General features: G+C 39.1%; 6 protein-coding genes across 8 annotated transcripts; 2 read left to right on the top strand and 4 right to left on the bottom strand.

The window, feature by feature from the left end:
- Positions 1–114: 114 nt before the first annotated feature.
- On the bottom strand, positions 115–1,746 carry LOC121798057 (radixin-like). Of its 2 annotated transcripts, none has more exons than XM_042196882.1 (6): positions 1,585–1,746; positions 1,430–1,515; positions 1,087–1,341; positions 654–996; positions 486–567; positions 115–400 (listed from the first exon to the last, which is right to left on the bottom strand). In XM_042196882.1, exons 1-6 carry the CDS (start codon positions 1,608–1,610, stop codon positions 206–208), a joined length of 987 nt encoding a protein of 328 aa, XP_042052816.1. In that variant the 5' UTR covers positions 1,611–1,746; the 3' UTR covers positions 115–205. The 2 variants fall into 2 exon arrangements, with proteins under 2 accessions (XP_042052816.1, XP_042052817.1); XM_042196883.1 differs by having other exon boundaries at positions 115–397; positions 1,585–1,745.
- A 189-nt stretch (positions 1,747–1,935) lies between these two features.
- On the bottom strand, positions 1,936–4,334 carry LOC121798055 (heparanase-like protein 2). Its single transcript, XM_042196880.1, has 9 exons — positions 4,123–4,334; positions 4,008–4,044; positions 3,750–3,933; positions 3,476–3,672; positions 3,179–3,412; positions 2,909–3,098; positions 2,706–2,831; positions 2,525–2,624; positions 1,936–2,444 (listed from the first exon to the last, which is right to left on the bottom strand). The coding sequence occupies exons 1-9, from the start codon at positions 4,330–4,332 to the stop codon at positions 2,106–2,108; spliced, it is 1,617 nt and encodes a 538-aa protein (XP_042052814.1). The 5' UTR covers positions 4,333–4,334; the 3' UTR covers positions 1,936–2,105.
- A 3,132-nt stretch (positions 4,335–7,466) lies between these two features.
- LOC121800347 (pentatricopeptide repeat-containing protein At5g66520-like) lies at positions 7,467–9,076 on the top strand. Its single transcript, XM_042199919.1, has one exon. It carries the CDS (start codon positions 7,467–7,469, stop codon positions 9,024–9,026), a length of 1,560 nt encoding a protein of 519 aa, XP_042055853.1. The 3' UTR covers positions 9,027–9,076.
- LOC121798056 (probable leucine-rich repeat receptor-like protein kinase At1g35710) lies at positions 9,066–12,519 on the bottom strand. Its single transcript, XM_042196881.1, has 11 exons — positions 12,289–12,519; positions 11,605–11,758; positions 11,388–11,459; positions 11,216–11,287; positions 10,985–11,056; positions 10,743–10,886; positions 10,575–10,655; positions 10,417–10,488; positions 10,252–10,323; positions 9,470–9,541; positions 9,066–9,380 (listed from the first exon to the last, which is right to left on the bottom strand). Exons 1-11 carry the CDS (start codon positions 12,389–12,391, stop codon positions 9,290–9,292), a joined length of 1,005 nt encoding a protein of 334 aa, XP_042052815.1. The 5' UTR covers positions 12,392–12,519; the 3' UTR covers positions 9,066–9,289.
- Positions 12,520–20,097: 7,578 nt separating this feature from the next.
- LOC121798052 (probable inactive purple acid phosphatase 2) lies at positions 20,098–22,689 on the top strand. The gene is made up of 2 exons (XM_042196875.1): positions 20,098–20,884; positions 21,215–22,689. Exons 1-2 carry the CDS (start codon positions 20,192–20,194, stop codon positions 22,493–22,495), a joined length of 1,974 nt encoding a protein of 657 aa, XP_042052809.1. The 5' UTR covers positions 20,098–20,191; the 3' UTR covers positions 22,496–22,689.
- On the bottom strand, positions 22,626–24,619 carry LOC121798053 (putative SNAP25 homologous protein SNAP30). 2 transcript variants are annotated; one of them, XM_042196878.1, is made up of 6 exons: positions 24,484–24,619; positions 23,583–23,947; positions 23,407–23,500; positions 23,222–23,343; positions 23,031–23,128; positions 22,626–22,941 (listed from the first exon to the last, which is right to left on the bottom strand). In XM_042196878.1, exons 2-6 carry the CDS (start codon positions 23,922–23,924, stop codon positions 22,845–22,847), a joined length of 753 nt encoding a protein of 250 aa, XP_042052812.1. In that variant the 5' UTR covers positions 23,925–23,947; positions 24,484–24,619; the 3' UTR covers positions 22,626–22,844. The 2 variants fall into 2 exon arrangements, with proteins under 2 accessions (XP_042052812.1, XP_042052811.1); XM_042196877.1 differs by lacking the exon at positions 24,484–24,619 and adding an exon at positions 24,338–24,393.
- Between the last annotated feature and the right edge of the window lie 8 nt (positions 24,620–24,627).

Genomic DNA, 24,627 nt, shown 5'->3' with positions numbered 1-24,627 from the left:
AATGCTGAAGTTGGTTTTCGAGTTTGAGTAATTCTGTGTATTAACATCACTATGTTTTTCAGAGTTTCTTTAACTGTAAGATGCAATATCTAGAGTTCCATTTTTCGGGGCACATTAAATCCGTTGTAAATTACGAACACAAAGGAATCTGTTTATGTTACAAATCATACAAATTTACAAATTTCAAATTCGATCTTGATGAAATTCAAAAGCACAAACAAGTTGCTGGAATTTTTCCTGTTGCTCTGATTTTATTGGCCTTCTCCTTCACCCTGAGTTCCTCAATCCGGCGATTCTCCTCTGCCTGTGATCGGGCTCCGCTCGCAATACCTTCGATTCTTGATATCTCACTGTTGTATTTTTTGAGGGCTTTTGCTTTACTCTTGTCTAATTCAGCCTGCTAAATTTTGCTATCTTGATTGTGAGCTATGATATCATCTGAACCCAATATAATGTTTAGATTCAAGTGGACTAATGAAAAGAACCTCTATGCCTTCTATCTTGCGTTTGGCCTTTTTCTTCTTCTTCATCTCCCAGTTATCAATCGTGGCCCTCAGCTTGTCAAACCTGAAAATTCTCATGTGTTATATTGGGAGCTCAGAGAAAGGTATAAACTATCTGTCTCTCTCTCATCATATGCACATAATTCGTACCGTTCTCTAATACTTGCCATCTCCTCTTTCTCCCATGCAGCTGCTGCAGAGTCTGCTGGTCCAGGTTTTCTTGCAATTGGAGGCAGAGATGGAGGTGGAGGTGGAGGTGGAGGTGACTTTAGCGGTTTTCTGCTATCAGCCGCACTTAACTGCTTATCTGCAAAAGTTGGAGGCAGTCTCAGCGATGGAGCTCGCTCAGGGTCCTTCTGTAGTGGTAACTTTTCTCCTTTGTTGTTGCTAATTTCGTCAAGATCAGCAAAGCTTATTTTCCTGGTTGGTTTCTTCTCGGGGAACCTATTACTCGTCGTACCCTCATCCTTAAAACTTGTCCTTGGAGTTCCATCTAATGTCACAACAACCGATCTGATCCATCATTATCAGAGGTGAAAATAAAAAAAGCAATTAGAAAATTGGAAGGTAATAAGATTTTTACCGAAGGACTTGAGTGCACTTTTGAGCGGTCCAGGCTTGTCTTCTCTCTCATCAACTCTGCTCTTTGTCTTGCTCAAAGAGTTGTTATGGCCGTAATCTCTCTCCTTTTTTTCCCGCGAGCTTGATTCCTCGAGAGAGTGGATAGCATAAGCTGCTGCAGCAATAGCAGTAGGGTATTCTGAGCTGCTGAAATCATACTCCCAACTCATTTGTCTGGATAACTGTTTCTTGATCCACCCTTGGCTTCTCTTCTTCTCTGCAATAAGTCAAACCTTCCCATTACCACATTTCAAAGAAGGAAAAAGCCTAAATCATCATATGATCTTGCATATATATGAATATACCTCTGAAGGATTGTGTTTTTTGAGGTGGGACTTTCCTGTCTGCTGTGCTGCTGTTTTTATCCTCTTTACTACCTCCAAATCTTGATCTGGGAAAAAGTCATGCAAATGTAAGGAAATATGAACTTTTTGTAGGTCTCAGATTTCAACATCTTTACCTTGTTTGCTTAATCAAGCTTTCCATTCTTGTGAAGAAGGGCTGCTCCAAAATCTACGTTGTGAACTTTTGTGGGGTTGTGCTATTCCCATGAGGTTTTGATGTTTATTTGAAGGAGCAGTACATGAAGGGGAAACTTGCTGTGATTTTATGTGATAGGCTGTGAAGAATTGGGTGTCAAGCAACCTGGGTTTCAGATATGCTTTGCATCCAACAACTGATTTTGAAACTTCGAAGACATGAAAGGTAAACATGCTTTTCTTGTCATTAAAGAATAAAGTTCAGTTTTTTTTATGTGAGGATTCTATGTCAGATTTGGAGCAACTATTTTTACAAGTTATACCTCATGAGAAGATTCTTCTTTTTCTTCCCATAATCCCATTTGTTCTTTAATTGATTGCATTGTAAAGAAAATTGAAAGACATTAGATTTAAGAAGGAACTAACTAAAACTTCTAAAAGAAAAAGGAAATAACAAAGAGCTAAAACTAAAAGCAGCGCCAAAAGATGAACCAAACAATTTCTATGCACAAGCAGGTGCCCTAAACCCTCTCAGCGTTGCAAAAACTATGGAATCCGGCGCAACAGCAATGGGCAGTGAAGCATCAACAACCACCGGGTTGATCGCGGGAATGTCCTCCGATTCCGTCAGCTTCAACGGCGTTCCATTGAGCAGCACCACATCACTCAGAATGTTGCCATTTTCAGGAGTCAGATGATACTCCTCTCTCACACCCAAACCCTCATTTCCATTTTCATTCATCAACTCCGATTCTTGAGGGTACAAGTTCAGATAATTCACTACAGACACTTCAAACTTTGTCGAATTCGACATGTTGATTAGCAACACAGAGATTCCCTCCTGAAAAAAAACACAGTATTTACATTTCATGAAAAACCTGAAAAAACTGTGGTGATGATAAAATTAGGGTAAAGAGTTACAGTTTTCTTGGAGCAATGAGCGTAGGCACGTAGATAAGGCGAGCCTCCGTGAGTTGCACCGAGCACTTTCTTTCCCATAAGCCGATGCCATAACAGCGCTCTGCAAATCCAAAAATGGTGTCAAAAACTATAATTAGGTCAATAGTCATACACACATATTTGTATGTATGTTTATACTAACCCATAGTAGTCTGGATTGGGAATAAACGTCGTCGTATTCAAGAGTGCGTAGTTCCCTCCAATCAATGCTTGTCTGCAGAAAGCCTTGTGATTGAATGTGGATGTCATGCCTAATTGATCCAAATACCTACATTCATTGCTCAAATAGAATCATACATGTACACATTACATAAGCATTTCACACACAAACACACATATACATACCAGAATCCATTAACAAAGGCGTGAGAGACGGTTCTTCCGCCGCTGTTGTATGCACCGCCGGATTCCCCAACCCAAGCCCCGGCCCACGGCCCATACAGCTCAGCCGAGGTCAACACACTCTTGTAGGTCTCAGCTACTTCATCAAGAAAGTAAGGGTCTTGAATCTTGTTTATCAAAGTTGGATCAACACCTAGTAGTGAAAGATTAGTCAAAAAATTAGTCTATTAGTACTAAATAGAAAATGCTAGAATTTGATAGTAAAAATGTTACCTGCGCCGAGGTTGTAGATATGGTGAGTTAGGCCATCGACAACGTTGGGGCCGGATGTCTGAAGGAAGGTCTTGAACCATTCCTCGTCATAGAATCCGGCCGGTCCCAAGAGCTTCGGGCGGGTGGTAGGGTTAGGGTACAATCTCTTGATCATTTTCTTGAGAGTAATCATGTCCTTGCCGTATGGCACTGCCTCCACTCTCACCGACTCCCCGCTCCCACATAGCTCGTTTCCTAGAAGCACCTATTGTTAGTGGAAAATAGGTCCATCAATATAGAGAAATTTAACTCTCTTACCAAGTTCATAAGAATCAATCTTGTAGCCTTTCGAAGCAGTATACTCCATCAAGTCATAGGCGTTTCTGTGATCCCATTTGCCGACCATGAGCGGCATGGCTGCATCGTCCGAATCCTGCAACTTCTTCCCAGCCTCATCATCTGGCTTGGCCCTCTTCCTTCCAGCCAGCGCGTTCAAGCTAAACGTCACATGAGCACTGCAAGAAACATGTCTCAGTTAATATTCAACATTCATAGCCATTGGAGAATTGTTACTACAGATGTTTGCTTGTACCCCGTTTGGTTGAACAGATTGTTCAATCGATCCCATCTCTCCATTGGGAGACAGCCTCGTGAGAATCCAAACAGGCCTTCATGCTTAAGCTTGAATTGTGGGCACTTTTTGCTATGTTTTCCAACTTTGTACACGACCTGATCTTGCAATGAACCTCCAACTCTAATCCTAAGAGATTTGAATGCTGCACCATACCATTTTATTTGCATAAATATAACCAAATTAATGTACACAATGTGATGGACTAAACTAACTAACCCTTGATTGCATTTGCAAGAATCTTGTTGTCCAAATCCTGCATTGAACGAAGAAGATAAAGAACTAAGTATTAACTTTTTTTGTTAAATAAAAGCTGAATTTGGAAGTGATTTACCAGATTAAGAATGCCTGCATTTTCCCAAGGGCACTGATTGTAGTCACATTTGTTGTGAGGCCACCAATCTAATGTTGCACAAATGAAGTTTTCATCAGTTTTGGCTATGGATGTGACACTTTTAACCATCACCTTCACTTCTTCTGCATAACTTAAACACATAAACAATGAAACAATAATAATGCTAAAAATTATCACTTTAGACCCCATTGTCTCTCTCTTCTCTCTGTGTGTCTCGGAGAGAAGAGTGATTGCATCTCTTTATAGTGCAACATAGATATTGTGGATAAGGATAAATGATTTGTTGCTGTATATTCCCCAGATTTACAGACTGAAGAGACTATCCATTTTGAAAATTAATTGCTTAAAATCTAGTATGAAAGTGTGTTTATCCTATTTTTAAGGGCTGATTAATCTTTTATGAATTAATTCAGATCCAGTTCATCTGATCCGATATTCAATTTTATTTCCCTAATAAGCGTGTATGAAATTCGATACAGTAATTAATCAACATATATCTGGATAATGCAATGAATTTACTTTCTTTTCCTCTTGTATTCTTCTCTATTCGACTTTTCGTTAATAATTCTTGCATTAAAGATTCTTGACCAAAAATTGCAAATGAAGCCTTTTGTACCAATTAATGCTTTCTTTTTCTTTTATTTTTTTATACTGATTATGTAATTTCAAGCAAATAACCGAAAATTCGTATGATATGAACTCACTATATATGTTTCATAAATAAAATTAGTCTCCTAGATTTGAGAGCGTGTATCTATATATATTTATGATATGATACAACAAACTCGCATTATATAAATTCATGGACAATTTGTGATATTGATACACCAAACATATCAAAGTATCAAACAAATATTTATACACCAAATTCTTGATTTTGTACAATAAATTATACTACTATATTTGTGGAGTTTGATAAGTTCCCGCCAATCAAAGGTAAATGGGAAACATCTTTTCGTAAACAATGAAGATTAAATACTTACTTAAATTATGAAGTTTTATTGTTTCAAGTTTTATCCATATGCAAAACGATGCTATTAAGGGTGAGGCGCAAAATGTTTTTACATGAGGTATTTAAAAAAAATAAATATTACTACTAATGTTAAATATCATCAAAAGACTCTACGATGACAACTTTTTATTAAAGGATTAATAATGATTCTGATTTATTTTATGATGACACAAACCCCTTATTGAATAGAAGAGTAGCATCTTAACAATTAAAATGTGCTTAATAGAGTAAAATTTACTACTAGTAGTATTAACATCTGAATTGATTATAATTTAATTAAAATTCATGTTTTAATGAGCAGCAGATGCATTCACCTCTTTGGGCATCTACAATGGCTTTTGTCCAGCAATAGCCCAGCCACAAACTCCTTCTGCCACATCATCAGCACTAAAAATCCTTCTGCCACATCATCAGGACAAGCAAATAGCCCAGCAATAGCCGAGCCACATCACCCCTAATTATATAAAACAAATAATTGACAATCACACAAAATACGGAATTAAATGTACGACACAGATACGGGAAGATTCAATAATATTATTTAAATTAAAAAAAAAAGTACAATAAAAAATACATTAATTAAAAAAAATTACATTAAAAAAATACATTAATTTTAAAAAAATTACATTATTTAAAAAAACACGACCTCCGTCTCACTCCTCGTCTCCGTCGCCCCCCTCGCCACCGTCACCGTCGCCACCGCCTCCGTATCTGCCGGAACCCCCGGTGCCCCCCGGTATTCAAATTGTCACGCATGCTCACGAGCATTGCGTGAAGAAAACTCTTCTCCTCGGGGTCCGTCGCCGTCCGCCATTCGGCTAACGTCTTGGCCATCTGAGTGTGCGTTTTTTGACGCGCGAAGAATTTGAGATCCTCTGTCGACTGGCCAAGGGGGGATGCCGACTGTACCTCTTGGGACCCCCCGGCGCCCCCCCTCGCCTCCCGTTGCGCCCGCCTTTGACCAACCGGGCGAGTTCGGCGAGCGAACGATGGCGGGACGGGAGCTCCTCCGCATCCTCGGGGAGGTCGTGGGAACCGCCGCTGCTGCCGCTGTAATCACCGGTATAGTTCAGTCGTTGCTTCTTCGGCTAGCCAGTGTAGACACCTGCCCGGAACTTCTCGGATTCGTTCAGCACCTCGTAGCAGTTCTAGTAGGTGAACTCCTTATACAACCCGGACTGGGGGAAGACTTTCTCCGCTATCCTCCTGCAGTCATCCTCCGTTTGGCCACTGCTCTGCATGCGGAGGGCGTTGGCATACAAGCCCGAAAATCGGGAGACCCCAGCCCTGATTCGGTCCCACCCCTTCTGGCACTCCTCCCCGGTGCGCGGCCTCCCCTCCGGCCAAAAATCTCATGTAGGCTGCAGCAATTTTGACCCACATGTTGACGATCCTCTGATTGTTCGAAGTCAGAGGATCATCACAGACACTCACCCACGCCTTGGAAAGCGCGACGTTCTCCGTGTCCGTCCACTTCCTCCGCACCGAGGGGTCGTCCTCAACTGGCTGCGACGACTGGCCGACCCTCTTGTCCTTGCCCTTCTTCTTTGCTGGCCCCGACCCCGCCCTACTCCCTCGTTTGAACGGGAGTTTCCGGAACATCGAGAAGATCAAACCCTAACTCCTCTAAGGAGAAAGTCTCATATTGCATGAACTGCGTCTCCGTTGGGGTCGATGTGTGTGAAGAATCAGTCGAAAAATCAAAACTTGGGCGATAAACGTTTTCCCCCCGGCGTCCCCTGCATCGCCGGTACCCCCGCGGCGTCCCCTGCGTCGCCGGTACCCCTCCCGGCATCATCTGCATCCCGGGACCCCATCCCGGCATCATCTGCATCCCGGGACCCCACCCCGGCATAGCCGGTAAACCCCCCGGCATACTCCCCCGGGTGCCATCCCGGGCATCATCTGCTGCCACGGGTACATGTTGTAGTACCCGGGCATCGGACCCCATCCACCTCCCACAGGTACCGGGGGAGTTTGAGACCCGCTCGTCACTGGAGTACCTTCGTTGTTGTTCTCCATTTCCCGTTGTTGATCTTGTACAGAAATTAAGATAGAGAGAGTACTCGTTAAAACAAGTGGTGCGAATGAAAATGACGTGCAAATCGCTTATATATAGTGTTTCGAAAATTTTAAAAATAAAATTAAATTCGCTCGCCGGTCCTGAACTTGCAATGGCGGCGAGCGCTCGCGAATCGGCCAGCGCTAGCCGATTTTTTTGCCAAAATGGCGCTCGCCGGTTTCAATGATTCGGCGAGCGGACCGGCGAGCGCCGGAAATCGGTTAGCCGGCCCGCTCGCCGCCATTGGAGATGCTCTTAGAGAAATGCAAGAGCTTAACGCAGTTAAAGCAAGCTCACGCATTGGCCGTCACATGTGGCCTCGCCACCAACACCTTCGCTCTCAGCAGAATCTTGGCTTTCTGCTCAAACCCTTACCATGGCGCTGTCGACTACGGCTACAAAATCTTCAATCAGATCGAAAACCCCACAATTTGCATATGCAACACCATGATCAAAGGTTTCCTGCTCAAAGACGAGAGCTTTAGAGCCTTACAAGTACACATATTGATTTTGAGACATGGTTTGCTCCCCGATAATTACACGCTTCCTTACATCTTGAAAGCTTGCGCAAACATGAAAAGTTTGAATCTTGGAGGATCGGTTCACGGGCAGTCTCTGAAACTAGGTTTCCCGTCCGATAATTACATGGGAAACTCTTTGATTGCGAGGTATTCTGCTGTGGGAGAAATGGGAGCGGCGAGGCTTGTTTTCGAGGAGATTTCTTTGAAATGTGTTGTTTCTTGGACAGTTTTGATTTCAGGGTATGCTAAAGGCGGCGATGTTTATTCGACAAGATTGATTTTTGATGAAGCCCCTTTGAAGGATAGGGGGATTTGGGGTGCTATGATTGCTGGGTATGTTCAAACTAACTGTTTCAAAGAAGGTTTGAAGCTGTTTAGGTTGATGCAGTTGAGTGGGGTTAAGCCTGATGAGGCTAGTCTTGTTAGCATGCTTTGTGCTTGTGCTCATTTAGGGTGTCTCGAGATTGGGAAATGGATCCATAGGTATGTGGAGAAGGTTGGAATGCCAGTGGGTTTGAAATTGGGCACTGCTTTAATCGACATGTATTCGAAATGCGGGTGCTTGGATTTGGCTGAGAAGGTGTTTGATGAAATGACTAAGAGAGATGTGATTTGCTGGAACACTATGATTTCAGGCTATGCTATGAACGGCGACGGAGGGAGTGCGGTTAAGACGTTCGACGAAATGCGGAGGCTAGGGGTGGAGCCGGATAGTGTGACGTTCATCTCGTTGTTCGCAGCTTGTAGCTACTCCAACATGGCAGACGAAGGGCTACGTTTGCTGCATGTGATGGCTAATGTTTGCAAGATCGAGCCGGGGCCCAAGCACTACGGGTGCATAGTCGATCTCCTCACGAGGGCGTGGCTCATTGAGGAAGCTAACGCTATAGTTCAGAGGATGCCAGTTACGGGCTCCTCCTCTGAAGAAGCAATAGCATGGAGAGCGTTGCTCAGCGGTTGCTGCAGCCACTGGCACATTGATTTGGCTGAGGCTGCTGCTGAGAGGCTTGTGGAGTTGGAGAGGCATAGCGGGGCATACGTCTTGCTGGCAAATGCATATGCAGCTGTCAGGAGGCACGACGAGGCAAGGAGGATTAGGAAAACAATGAGACGAAGAGGAGTGGATAAGACGCCGGGATGTAGCTCGGTGGAGATTGATAGTTCCGCTCATGAGTTTGTTGCTGGGGAGAAGACACATTTGAAAATGGATGAGATATCTGCAATTCTTGAGGTCATCAAAACACATTCAGAGATTGATTCAAATTTTGTTTCAAGTGTAAGCTTATGAAACGATTTATTTGGTTTATAGATAATGTTAACATATGACTAATGAGAAAATTACTATTTGAACTGCAAAAAGAAGTGTAATATCTATACACAGTGGAGAGGCCGTAGTCCCATATGATGCTTTACTTGGGATAGATGCATGCTTACATAAATAATTTTGAATCAAATCTTCTGAAGCAGGGCATGGGTTCGTACGATTACAACGGAAAAATAAATAAATATTAGTAAAAATAATACTAGCCAGAACTTAGGGCGATTCATCTCCTAAACCAGAAACTCTGAATCAGCAAGCTCCAAAACTTTGTGTTCCCCAATCGGTTTCACGCCTGGTCGGAATGAATTTCCTTCAATGTACCTGTAACAAGAGAATTGAATAACTAATAAAAAGACTTGACATTTTTTGGAAAAAAAACTCAGCAGAAGTTGAATCTATGCAGAACTTACATTTCTTTCAAATATGGGTGCTTGTAGAAGGTATCAGGTATCCTCCCGGTAAACTGGTTGTGATCCAAGTACCTGAATCAATGATGCATATCATTAGATAATTCTAGCACATGTGAAACAGAAAAAAATGTTTTTCGATTAAAAGGGAGCGTCTCCTTTTCTCATTTATACAGCTAGCTATTCATCTGAAGGATTAAGGTACAATTACTGCAAATATGGCACGCGATTTGGGATAATTCTATGCCTGGCGGAGGAGCCAAATAAATGGAGGAAGAGGGTGATCAGATTCAGCTCTATGGAGGTCACCCTACATCTGCTGTATATGTAATGCCTAGAGAGGGATAACAAGGGGAAGATTAATATGCACAGTAAAGTTGATAAGTAAAATTAGGTAGGTTGTCCATCCCTCTATTCATTTTTCTTTATGTAATTGGTGTTCCTATATGCTGTGGAGCGTTTTGGGTTTAATGCAGACATGAGGGATGGAAAGAGCAAAATGCTAGAGGAAGGATTTAAAAGGGCAATAACAAGAACAGTAAAGTCAATTTGTAAAGGTAGTTTGAGATATCCCTTTGTTATTCTTCTATTCATTTTACTTTTTATATTTTCTGTTTCTTTAAAAAAAAGAAAAGAAAGGATTCATGTTGAGTTCACCATATGGTCAATCCAGACAATTCATACAAGCATATTCTTTCTGCTTCATGTAAAAGATAAATTACTAACTGGATGTAGATAACGTATGTGGGTGAGTCAACATAAGAAAAACTTATAAACACACTTACAAGTAGGTTAATCGAGGAATATGAGCAACCCCAAATGGTATAACTCCAGACATTTTGTTGTAGGATAAATATCTGGATTGGATAAGATCATTAGCTTGCACACATAATAGGGAAAATAAAACACAATATTATCTTAGATACTGCTTAGCAGAGTTTAAAACTTACAAGATCTCCAAATTTGTCAAATTAGCAAGCTGTGATGGGACTCCTCCAGTAAGGTAATTATTATTTAGATATCTGCATTATCACATGGACCATCAATGACTGCCTTGGGTTAATAAATATAGCAGAAACTACCAAACAGCTAAATTAGTGAAGCATACAAATTACGAAGAGCTGGGAAGCATCCTTCAATACGAATAAGTTCCCTTATGGTCCCAACCAAGTGATTGTTACCAACATCCCTGTGAAACATTGAACATAAGCAGCTGCATTGAAAAAGAATATGTAGGATACATTAGATTGTAGGTGGTAATGTGGTGGTATCTTACAAGTGCCGCAAGTTTGTTAAGGTTCCCAATTCAGGAGGAATTCTCCCAATCAAACGATTTTCATGCAGTTGAAGATAACGGAGTTGTGGAAGATTTGCAAGCTCCTTTGGGATTTCACCTTTGAAATTATTAAAGCTCAGATAGCTGCAGGGTAAAAAAAATGCATGAAGAATTTTGTAAAACAAAGTTAAAAAATCCAATCAAACAGAAATTAATAACCTGAAAGCAGAATAATCACTTACAGATGGGTAAGCTGTTTTAGTTCACCAATTTCAGGAGGAATAGAATCTTGGAGTTTATTCCACCTCAAATTACTGATAAAAATAATAACAAAACAAGTAAAAACCTCAGAAACAGGAAAAAAGGCATGAAATTTGGGGGAGGGAGGTGAAGAGTGAATGATGTTAGAAGTACAGGATTCAGATATAAATAGAAAGCATTTAGTTCATCCATGTGACAGTAAAAGAGTTTACAGAATCTTGAGGTGCTTCAGTCGTCCAATTTGAGACGGAATTGGTCCTGTGAGTTTGTTGTTGTGAAGATCCCTGCCAAACAAAACATCTTAGAAATGCAAAGATAGCAAGGAAATAAATAACGGTTGTTTTAAATAATATTTAATAAATTGCTTGGCTGGAACAAACATACAGCCTAGTAAGATCCATCAGATTGGTGACCGCAAGAGGAAAAGGACCAACGATAGAAACTGCATACACTTCCCTGCAAGGTAAATGTGGGAAATCAACTGAGAATGCAAAGTACCTCAATCCAATAATGAGAAGAATGTGTTACCTAATTTAATTGAAAAACAGGTGCAACAATTGATAAAGTTCACTGGTAAGAAGAGAAGGAGGCTGAAACTCACAATTCAGTAACAACCCGATAGTCGCTACCACTCACAGGGGAACACGTTACCCCAGACCAAGCAGGCAAATCGCCATCTCCACAAGGATCGTCTCCAACCCAAGCGTACACCACTCTCCATCCAAGTGATGCCTTTATTTCATTCAATGCCTTCACTGTCATTAGCAGAGTCTTATTAACAAAGAAAAAACACATACTCTGCTCAGCATACATATCTAATCACAAATCATAACAGCACATTCCTCAAAATTCACAGTTGTTCAAGTGTCCGAAAAATATTACTCATCCTTGAGACGTGAGATCCTAACACTTGTACTAGTAAGTAGAAGCCAATAAATATCGTTCCTAGTGCTATAATTCTACCAGATTTAACCTAATAGAGCTCCACGAAACAATAGTGTTGACAGTAACACTGAAGAAAACATCTACTCGTTAAATCAACTTCTCATCCAACAAAATCACACTAATCAACCTTCCGACTACAAAAAATTTAACCGCATCATGAAAATTAAGAACTATTATCAGCATAAAAACCATAACCTAATCAGACCGATCACACTAAAACCCAATCACGACCTCCATAACTTCCCAACGAAACCTAAGACTCTCTCAACTGGAGAAATCAGCTTCTCCGAAACAATCAACTACAATTACTGGAGAAAAATGAGTGGATCGAGGAAATTACCGTCTCGCTTAAGCGTTTTGCATAGCACGGCGTCGTTCAGTAGCAACAAAACCACGATGAGGAGATGGAGAATAGAAGAAATTAAACGGACACAATTTGCCATTGCAGATTAGCTTCTCTGCCGGCGATCCAGATTACATACAGTGCTGTACTGTGTGTGATGTGTGTGAAGTAGTCAGGTTGGAGACGCCGCGTGAAATCAGTTGATCCCGTCGGTGGTTTGTTTTTCTCTTTTAATCTACTCCATTTTGTTTGTTTAAATTGAGTATTTCGTTTTTTTATGGAAAAGAAAATAATTAAAAATGTAATACTACAATTTAAATTGAGTACAGTAAAAAAAATTTAAGTAAATACCAAAATTGGTACCGAACATATGACCATTTTATGTTTTTTGTCCTAAACATAATGTTTTGAATTTTTTCATCTCAAACATTTCAACTCGGATCTCAATCGGTCCAAAACTGACGATTCCGTTAAATTGTAACGGTCAACGTCTTTAAATGCAATTTTGACCCAGCTAAGCATGTTAATTATATTTTTTTATTCTGAAAATAAAAAATAATATATTAAAACAAGATAAAAATAATGTATTTCAATTAGAGCTGCCCAAGGTTTACCGAACCGGCGGTTAAAATTGAAACCGTAACCTCCATTTACGGTTCCGAACCGAAACCGCGAGAAATATTCCGAACCAAAACTGTGAATTTTAGAACCGCGGTTCGGTTCAGGTTCGAAATTTTTCGAACCGAACCGCCAATGCATTGATAAATTTAAACATAGTTAATCCTTATAGTAAAACTATACGATTTTATTAATTAACACGGTTTTTTACGTATGGAGTCTATGAAGTATGGATCATTATTAATAAATATTTAGCAACATTGTTTAATAAAACTTAGAAGAATTGATTACTTTAAATAAAGCATAATACTCTAATTAACATTGATTAATGAATATGTAGTCTTCAAAATTGATTAGTTGAGTCTTCAAAATTGATTGGTTGGCTGAGGGTGATGGCTGCACTATTCAAAATTGATTGCACAAAAAACTATTTCTTTTATTTTTATTTATTTATTTATTTAAATACTGATTTTAAATTCAAATTGGATCTCATTTCCCCCTATTTTTATCTATAAATACTCTCATGTATCCTCACTTACACTCACCTCATTCTTGAAATTTGTATATGTAAATTGTAAATTTGATATCATTTTCACCTTACTCGTCTTAATTCAATTTAAACTACCCATTTCCTTGTTCCAATGTATTTTATAATTTCAAACTACATGGCAAAAAAAAATTAAGGAAAAAACCGCGAAACCGAACCTAAACCGCTACGAACTGTCCGAAAACCGGCGGTTCGGAACCGAAACAGAAACCGTGAAACAGCCTCACGGTTCGGTTTCGGTTCCATATTTCAAAAAATTGGAACATGCAGTTCTGAACCGAAACTGTCGGTTCATGAACCGTGTGCGGGTCTAATTTCAATTCATAAAATGTGCCCTAAATAATATTTCAACGACAGCCTCAGCTGCCGCCGCCTCACCCTCTCCGACCACCACCTCGCGGCGGTTCTCCGACGGTGCCGTCCGCCTCTTTCGCATCTGCAGCCGCCTCCACCAATTTTGGCCTTTACTCTTTTTTTAATGACCCAAAGATTTTCAGAAACTATGACTTAAAAAAGTAGAAAATTGATTTTTCTACTATTAAACTTTTGCGTATTCATAAATCTCGTAGATTTCTTCAATCTTACAAAAACTCGCAATTTGTAATTAGAAAATCGAAATGCAAAGTTATCATTCCATTAAAAAATTGGATAGAGAATCCCAAACTAATTCAAGTATCAACTAGGAATGTATTCCAGATTTTTTTTGAGAAAAGGGATAAGAGAAATCATGATTTTGCTTATTTTACGGAAATATATATGCCGTATCAAAACATATATGCCCAATCATATCAATAGGAGTAATATATTTTACAAATTGACATACTATATCCAAAATTAAGAAAGACACGTACCGACGTACAAGTTTTTTGATCCATGAGTATGATATTTTGAATTTTGCTCTGCTCTTCTGAATTACTCCTATTATCTGAAGGTTTGTTGTTGAATTCATTATTTTTTAATGATATTACTCTTTTGGATAAATTAGTTTAGTAAATACAATAATTATTTATCCATATTAGTAGGAAAATAATTTTTCTATTTTAACAGTTTGCCAATAACTTTAAATTTTTATATGCTAAAATCTAAAAAAAATCTAAAGTAGACGGCTGTTTAGCATCAGTAAATGAATAGTAGGAGTATAGTTTTAATAAATGAAAAGTGATATACATCGCGGCATTTTAGTTGCAGGGCAGTAAGCAGTTTTTTACTTTAATGCAACCATGGGATTCTTGACCTTTCACTAAATTTAATTTACCCACCATTTTGACTTTTATTTTTTTCCCATATCATATTTTATTGATACACACATAAATAGCTGTATATACTCAAAAAACCTAGTCATGTTTTTGTTTTTGTTTTTGCTATGTAATTTGTAGGACTTGACTCTCTCCCTCACACACACACACAATATATATATATATATATATATATAAGCAAACAAAAAGACCCTTTTGCCCACCTTAAATGTAACGACTCATTGAAATTGACATCACTCAAAACAATTGCTAAAATTGATGAGATTCATGGGATTTTCTTGACAAACCCCACCCGGGCTTCAAATTTTGAATATCGATTTAGTAATTAAGTAAATCTGAAGAGAAGCAAAATTCTGCACAAAAAACTTACTCCTAAAATTCATCAAATTACATACTAGTAGTAATCAATCTAGCTAGCAGACTATTTCCACGGCTGTTTCGCTGCTTCCACACACCGAAGGCGAGTCCAAAACAAGGTTGGAAATAGCAAAAATAATAAGCCAAAAGAAAACAAGAAACAGATACCAACAAATCTACTACTGAAACCAGGCCTCAACTCTGACTTCAATCTTGATTCACAGAAAATCATGAAAATGTATGATGATGATGAAGAAGAAGATTGAGAGAAGTGTTAGGGTTTCTGATGTGCTATATAAATCAATTGTGGAGGGGATTGGGGCCGGATGGAACTAATCTTTTCTCGACGCCGTATCTTGGATCGATCTCGCTATCTCCACTTTGCGGCGGCGGCGGCGAGTATGAGAGACAGTGTTGTCGGAGTTGTTGGAGGTGTAATTTGATGGCTGGCGGGAGATGGGCGGAGATTGGGTGGCAGGAGTTGCGGCGCGGCGCCATATGCAGCATGGTGTTATGAGATTGGGCGGCGGCGGCGAGTATGAGCAGTAGGAAGAGAGAGATTGTGAGTATGAGAGCTCTGTGGTGGTGAGGGATTGTGGAAGAGAAGCGAGTTGTCATCGTCATGATATATATATATATATATAGAGAGAGAGAGAGAGAGAGAGAGAGAGTTCTTGTTATAAGAATTCGTGTGTGTGTTTTGATGAGAAGGTGATGTGATGAAGTCAGAGACATATAAGTGCAGGCAGCCAGGCAGGGAGAGTCTACTGATCAAACGTGAACAAGACTCTGAGAAGTAGTGCGTGTTCTATGTGTAATTGTTCCATAATTATGATAATAAAAAAAATTGTGCCTTTTGTTATTATATCATCGTCGCATATATATAATTCTAATTATCTGGAAATAAATACACAAGTTATTGTTTAATTCGCTTTTTCAATTATTATTAAAAAAATAATAATTTTCTTTTTATAAATTATATTTATAGTTACAATGAAATGAGATTCGTATTAACAGACATACCGAAATAACGAAATGAGATTCCTATTACCAAACAACGGGAGTACACTTGTAAAGTCAAATTTATACTCCCTCCGTCCCGCACTACTCGCACGTATTTCCTTTTTGGGCGTCCCAAGTTACTTGCACTCTTTCCATTTTTAGTAAAAATTTTCACCTATAGCCGTCATTTTTGACTTTCCTATACACTCATTCCTTAATCTCCGTGCCGAAAAGGAAATGAGCGAGTAGCTCGGGATGGAGGGAGTACTTCTTTTCTAGATTACTTTCACTTTTTGAGAATAATGTTTAGACAGTTGCAAATTTTAAAATTTATTTCTATGCATGTTAAAAAAATTAGTGAAATGTGAAACAAACTTTTATATCTTAGTTTTATAAAATATGAGTGAAATAAGTTAATGTTGTGGTTTAAGTTTAATTACAAAAATATTAAAAATTGAAATGATCACATTTAATGGTAGATGGAAGAAAAATGAAATATGAGACATTTAATGAGAGAGGAGAGTATCGGTATAATTATTCCAGTAATTGTGTAAAAATACTTACAAAAAGAAAAAAACTAAGAAATGAACATATTTTCAAAATAAAAAAGTAGAAAATTTAAAATTTTAAAAATAAAATCATATAATTATCATGAATTGTTGTGTGTCGTTGTACATTAGAGAACCTTAGACCATCCGCAATGCTGTCACTTATCCGTCCCTTAAATTACTATTCATGGGCCCCCCGTACTTTTTTACTCCATCTCTTAACTAAGGGACGGAACCTGCAACCCCCCATCTCTTATCCGTCCCTTAAATTACTATTCATTTAATTTTATTTTTTATTTTTATTTCCAACAAATTCAATTAATAAAAACACACTTCATTAAAAATAAAATAAAATTACAACATAAAATAAAAATACAACTTAGAATTCAAAAAAACAAAAAAAAACACATAATTAAAATCCTAAAAAAATAAAAATTACATAATTTAAATATAATTTTATAGAAAATAAAAAACTACTCCGCCGGCGAATCATCCCCCGAATGCGGTGGATGTGCACTGAAGCCACCTGGATGCGGAATACCAAGTTGTCTTGCCATAAAAAAAGGAAAAGGGAAAAAACGGTAATATAACGGTAATATTACCGTTTTTTTTCTTTTTTTTAATTCAAATTTTTTTAAAATGATTTATTGCGTCAGCGTGACGATGCCCACTCGCGGGCCGGCGAGTGGGCGTCACGCATGGCGCCGGAGCGCGCAACGTCGCCTCGGCGCGTGGCGAGACGTCTCGCCATTCTTCACGGCGGGACGGAACGCGGAGCGGGCTGGGGACGAGACGGGGCGCTGCAACTCGTCACGCCGCCGTCTCGTCCCTTAGTGACGGAATACGGGCCACCCGCGTGACGTGTTGCGGGTGGCCTTAATAGAAGGGCGGGCGGGAAATCGGTGCTTAATGGTTTCGTGTTTTTGTGAAACAATTAAATCTTTTAATTTTGTTCTATAATTGGTTATTGGAAATTGCATTAATAGCAACCATTGTATCTGCAAATTCTATATACTATAAAAGTATCATTTAATACCCTTTCCTCATTGGAATAAAAATGTTATCTTGAGTAGTAATGATGCGAATTATTTATTGCGTGGGATTTTTTTGAGTGTCCAATAATAACAAATTACCAAAACTATTTCCCATCCGTTCGAAGGAATTGATTTCGAATGGAGCTGAGCTGACATTACATCTAATAGATGGAGTACTATAAATAAATAACGTGTCCTCGACGCCTATTATTAAAACAAAGTTTACATAATATTAATTAAAGAATTGAAATATTTTAGTATAATCTTAATATAAATTAACATATTGGAGTATATGAAAGTATGATATTTTTCAATTGAGGAATCTAGGGCCGGGTAAATATGCCGAAAAAACGGTATATCGATCGTATTGTATCAAAAAATATCGAATTTTTGGTATACCGAAATTTTTGGTACGATACAATACCGTATCTTAAGTTTTCGATACGATAACGATATGAATTTTCTTATACCGCAGTATACCATTTTGTATCGAATATACGATATATATCGATATTATCGGTATACCGAAATATATCGAAAATCAATACGTATTGAATTATCGATATATACCGTTTATACTGATGATAATAATAATAATATAATTAATCATTTTAAGGTTAAAAGTTTAAAATATATAAATAGATATCCATTTAATTTCGATATACCGTTCACAACTGTATACCGAAGTTTGGTACGATATACCGAAATTTCAATACGGTAACGGTATAGATATTATTCATACCGAAATCCGGTATATCGAAACTTTCGATACGATAACGATATGAAATTCTTTCATATCGATATTTTTGATACGATAACGATACAAAATTTTCAATACGATATATCGTATCGACCCCGCCTTCAAGAATCATTACACACCGATGCCCATATATGAGCTCACAATTATTTATTTGAAAATAGAGGGTGGTATAATAGGTGAATTCGCGACTTTGAAATTGAAATATTAGAACGTTGCTAAGTTAATTAAGTTGTGATTTTATATGCTTGATTAATATTCAAGAAAAAATATTATAGGAGGAGTTTAATTACTTGCCAAACTAGAGAGTGGCAATATGATAATATGGTTCACGTGTTTATTTACGTTCTAAAACTTCCACCTAAATGCTAATTACTCGATTTCATGATATATAATTGATCTTACGTACGTAACTACAAAATATGGCAATATTTCCGAACAATAATCGTTAAAAAAACTTACTACAAAGTAATATCGTTAAAAAAACATACTCCAAAGTATGGGAGCTGAGAAAAATACTATAAATCATTGAAATATTAATATCTATATAATATCTTTATGTATGGGTATGTTAGCTTGTAGATTGATTTTACAAATTATAACATTCATAAACTAATATATTGCAAATTGAATTCTTTATCTAGTCGATCAGTTGAAAGTGACCTGCTAACAAGAGGGTTAAGAGTCTTAAGACATTTTTTTTTAGATAATCTAAACCAAAATCATATCAAATTATACAAATTGGGCCATTTTTCATCTTATTAGGAATTGGTCAATTGGGGAGTTGAGTATTGCACTCATTTTATTTTATCAAACGTTAGAGATGATAAACCGAGTAATCTTTACTCCGTTATCATTTATCACACAAAATAACACACACTTTGCCATTTTAAATAATCCCACAAATTAATGCATGCTTCGTAATTATATTTTTTTGGATAATTTAATTTATATTTTCTTTCATTTTGTACTTTAACTTGACAAAAATTAAACTAAACATAGCACACCAGTATCTGCAAAAAAAACATTAAAAGTAACAAAATGAGTTTATTTCTTTATTATAAAATATACTTTGTACACCAAAAATTGTGCATTCTTTTTTTAGGCAGAGAAAATATTATTTTCCAATTTAGAAAAGTAAGAAGATGTGAATATAATTGTGGATCAGGTTGACCAATGTTATTTATAGAATTTCAACAATTAATTTTGAAACCTGGCAATGATGGGCTGGGCTTACATTTCAGCCCTACTATAAACGGGCTTTTGTAAGCTTCAGTTGGCCCATAATAGATATTATAATTTTAGGATTGGAAGTATATTTATTAGCAAATTTTGTAAAGCTTTTTTGGTCTATTTTAGTTGAAAAAATTCACGATTGAGTTTGTTCACAATTGTCCAACGCTAATAAATCCGATCACCCAAGTGCAATACTAATATATTCATTAACAAGTAAATGTCGTTGTTTTAACTAATCGACGATGTTCATCCAAAAATTTCATCATATGATATTTGCAACATGATCGGTGGAATGAATATTTTTGTGAAATATTGGATGAAATTATTTTGAGTTAAAATTTATTTAGAGTTATTTTGGTATTAGCTGAAATAATTTTATTTACAGTTATTACCTGAAATAACATCATTGGTTAGTTGATTTCGGGTCTTTTTCTAACTGTCACTTCTTTATTCGACAAAAAAAAAGCTCACCAAAATTCTTTCCATATTGTTCTTCAAATTCGGAGCTGAGAAATATCTATTCATCAAACAAAATTAAAGAAGTGATGAAGCCATCACACGCAGTCGCGATTCTCTCAATCCTGTCTCTCCTCGTCGCCCCATCCTCATCCAAAGTCTCGATCTCGGTCGCCCCGACATCCGTTCCCAAATCGGGCGACCCGGTGACGATCAAATGGAGCGGCCTCGATTCGCCGTCGCCTCTCGACTGGCTCGGAATCTACACTCCGGCGAACTCCGCCCGTCGCCACTTCATCGGCTACATCTTCCTCTCCTCTTCGCCCGGTTGGGAATCCGGGTCCGGCACCGTCACGATCCCTCTCGTCAACATGCGATCCGACTACCAGTTCCGGATCTTCCACTGGACTGAATCCGAGATCAACCCGGACAAGACGGACCACGACCACAACCCTCTCCCGAGGACCAAGCACCTCCTCGCGCAGTCCGACCCGGTGACGTTTGAACCGGGTCGGGGCCCCGAACAGGTCCACCTGGCGCTGACGGGCGGGGACGGGGAGATGCGGGTCATGTTCGTGACCCATGATGGGAAGGAGAGCTTTGTGAAATACGGGTTGACCCGGGATGGATTGGACCGGGTCGCAGGTACAGAGGTGGCCCGGTATGAGAGAGAGGATATGTGTGATTCGCCGGCCAATGACAGCGTTGGGTGGAGGGATCCTGGCTTTATTCATGATGGTGTCATGCTTGGTTTGAAGGATGGGAAGAGGTATTTTTATCAGGTAAAAATTCAATCTTTTTTTTAATAATGATGCTTATTTAGGTTTCTTTACTTCCAGGTTTATTTAGGTTTTTTTTATAGAATTTGAGTGAATCAAAGAGTTAGGTTTTAGGTGTCAGAGTTGGCTTCCAGGATTTGCATAGGAAGAGAACTGATACTATTATTTAGGTTTCTTTACTTCTCACTGTTCTCACTGTCATATGTGTGGATTAAATGGTTCATTGCCTTATCTCCTAATGCAGAAACTGGAAATCATAAGCTTATACAGTGATTTGATTTTAAGCGAATTATAGTTTCATAATGTACTTTTATTTGTATAAACTTATGGCAGGTGGGTAGTGATTCTGGGGGGTGGAGCACAATATACACCTTTGTGTCTCCAGTCAAGGATTCGAGTGAGACGATAGCTTTCTTGTTCGGGGACATGGGGACTGCTACCCCCTACTCAACTTATGTGCGCATACAGGAAGAAAGCATTGCCACAATTAAGTGGATAAGTCGAGATCTTGAAGCTATTGGCGACAAGCCTTCGTTGATATCACACATTGGAGACATAAGCTATGCGAGAGGCTATTCTTGGCTGTGGGATAACTTCTTCTACCAGATAGAACCTGTGGCTTCCAAAGTTCCATACATGGTGTGCATTGGCAATCATGAATATGATTGGCTGTTGCAGCCTTGGAAGCCCGACTGGTCCAGTGCGGTCTATGGCAAAGACGGGGGTGGAGAGTGTGGGGTGCCTTACAGTCTCAGGTTCCGCATGCCAGGGAACTCCTCAGAACCAACTGGATCCAGAGCCCCTGCTACGAGGAATCTTTATTACTCATTTGACATGGGAGTAGTCCATTTTGTTTATTTCTCGACAGAGACTAATTTCCTAGCTGGGAGCAAACAGTATGAGTTCTTGAAGAAGGATCTTGAATCAGTGAACAGAACCAAGACACCTTATGTTGTCGTCCAAGGGCACAGGCCTATGTACACTACAAGCTACGAGACAAGAGACCGCCCATTTAGGGAGAGGCTCCAAGAGCACTTGGAGCCTCTTCTTGTGAAGAACAATGTTTCACTAGCACTATGGGGTCACGTGCATAGATACGAGCGATTTTGCCCTCTAAACAACTTCACTTGTGGAAGCTTGGGCATCGAGGGAGAGAGATGGGAGGCGTACCCGGTGCACTTGGTGATTGGGATGGCCGGGCAGGATTGGCAGCCGATTTGGCAGCCAAGGGCCGACCATCTCACGGATCCCATCTTCCCCCAGCCAGTTAGGTCACTGTACCGTGGTGGTGAGTTTGGTTACGTGAGACTGGTCGCCAACAGGGAGAAGCTCACGCTGTTGTACGTGGGGAACCACGACGGGGAGGTGCACGATGCCGTGGAGATCATGGCATCGGGGCAGGTCTTGAATGGCGTAGGGCGTGCTGCTAGCAGCAACGACAGCAGTGTCGCTCCTCATCAGGGGCTTGGTACGAGAGTTTCGTGGTATGTTGGAGTTGCGAGCGTGCTTGCCCTTGGAGCTTTTCTTGGGTATGTTTTGGGTTTCGTTTCACGTGCTCGAAGGGAAGGTGGTCCGAAGGCACAATGGACTGCTGTGAAGAGTGAGGAGACATGATGGGGAGCCTCTGCTAGTCATAGTTACACTGCGTAGGTACTTTTTTTTTCTTGTTTTTAGAGAGAGATGCTTATTTATGCACTGTTTTTATTTCATGTAAATGCAGTTATAGTTATACTTCTTGAAATAATGTTACTGCACTTTGTAAATTCATATATGTAAGCAAGTTTATGCAGAAATCCTTTTACAATCTATAACACATTATGCAAACATTTCTACAGAAAGCATACAACTATACAGGTACAACAAAAGGGTGTAATGTAACTTACAACAACACAATACATACAAACTGTCAAACAAAGACACAAGTTGTTCTAAGGAGTAGCAACATTTCAGGCATCAATCTATACTAGTTGAGCAATTTACGAGCGCGTGTGTTGGCGCCTTTTACTCGCGAGTTGAGCTCGTCTACGTCCTCATCAAGACTATCAAGGGCCTTGTTCTGCCTGCATCAACCATGCACCTTTTCCTCATTAACACACGCACATACAAACAGAAATATATACTTATCATATCATGTGGTTTAAGTAGATACTTGTCTAGTTCAGATCCCATTTCAACAGCCATTCCTTTCAAATCTCCCAAGATATCACTAAGATCTGAAAGCCCATCATCTTGTTTATCCTTCTCCATCTAATCAAACACCATTTCCCAACAAAAATTAGTGTAGGCTGAGTTTTAGAGAAACACACAGACACATATAAGAAAGGGATCAGAGCAATATACATCGACTTTCTGCAGAGCGCTTGTTGGTTCTCCATCAGGCGCGCGAGAGCCCCGGGCTTTGCGATCCACACCTAACTTCTGTCGTTGCTCTTTAGTGGCGCGTTTCGGAATATCATTGTCATCTGTCCAAGCATAAAACTAACCTCATTATCTGTGAACTATGTAAAAACATCCAAAACACTAACCTTTAGAAGTTGCAGGGCCTGAGATGGCCTTCCCCTTCTTTGGCTTCCACGGCATCGAAAACATCCCACCAAGACTATTCAACAACTTCTCACCCTGCATTAAATTCATTTTGCACCAAATCAGAGTTTCTCACTAAACCAATAAACCAAAAAAAATGAAAAAACAAAAAAAATGCCTTGCTCAAGTCCTTCTCCATGTCAGCAGCCATGACATGAGTCCTGTGGATCTGATCGCCTTGCGCATGGAGGGTCTCAAGAGTCCTGCTGGCGTCACCTCTGATGTCCTCCGCGATCTTCAAGCAGTTGTTGACGGACCTGGTGGTCTGCTCGGCCTGATTGACCGCGTAGCCCTCCAGTTCTTGGACAGACATGCTGTCAAGGTTTGGTTCAGAGGCAGTTCTTCTTCCCATGTTCTTCGGAGCTGACGATGAATCCTCATCGTCTGAATCATCAGGGTCGTTGGATGTCTGCCGAGGTGGCTTCTCAGCAGGTGCAGCTCCTTTTCTGAATCCAAACATTTTTCTCTCCTTTCTTCAATCGCCTATGCAAACATAAAATAAATTCAATCTATAAATAACTTCATTGCTATATGTTAGATCCCATAAGAACTTCATCTTTTAATGCACCAAATTTGTGCAACCACTTATGGAAGAATCTCTATATATCCCTTATGCAAATTTGTTTGCAATGAGATTCCTACAATTCTATTGCAACAAATTTGTGTTAAAAGTTGTGGAATTTTCTCTCTTTTTTCTCTCTCTCATGCATGGATGATTCTCTTATCTGACGTATAAAACTGGAAAATTAAATCATCCATGACATATGCTAATATGCATGCAGAAAATGCTGAAAAACATCAAGAAATTGAAGAAATAATTGCTTAACTATGAAAATATCAGCATAAATGTAAAGAAGGGAATAAAAAAAGTACTAAGATAAAATCACGAAGAGAAAAGCGGAAGAACTTTTTTGAGGTTTTGAGAAATCGGTTCTATATTATGGAAATAGCACATAGAAAGATGAGGCACCGCAGAGAAAAAACTGGAGGGGTCATTTTCTCGACCGTTGACCGTTTACCGTTGAGGATTTTTCGCTCTTCTTCATCTTCTATGAATAATAAGGTAGGAGGTATTAATAGTACTAATATTTTTATAAATTTGAAAATTCTCAGATATTATTGGCATGCAATATCTAATTAAATAATCTGCTGTCTAGATTTGT

The sequence above is a fragment of the Salvia splendens genome, chromosome 4, assembly GCF_004379255.2.
Source record: "Salvia splendens isolate huo1 chromosome 4, SspV2, whole genome shotgun sequence".
In the NCBI taxonomy this organism is placed as follows: domain Eukaryota; kingdom Viridiplantae; phylum Streptophyta; class Magnoliopsida; order Lamiales; family Lamiaceae; genus Salvia; species Salvia splendens.
The sequence above is the reverse complement of the archived record's forward strand: the minus strand, read 5'-3'. Positions and strand labels throughout refer to the sequence as shown.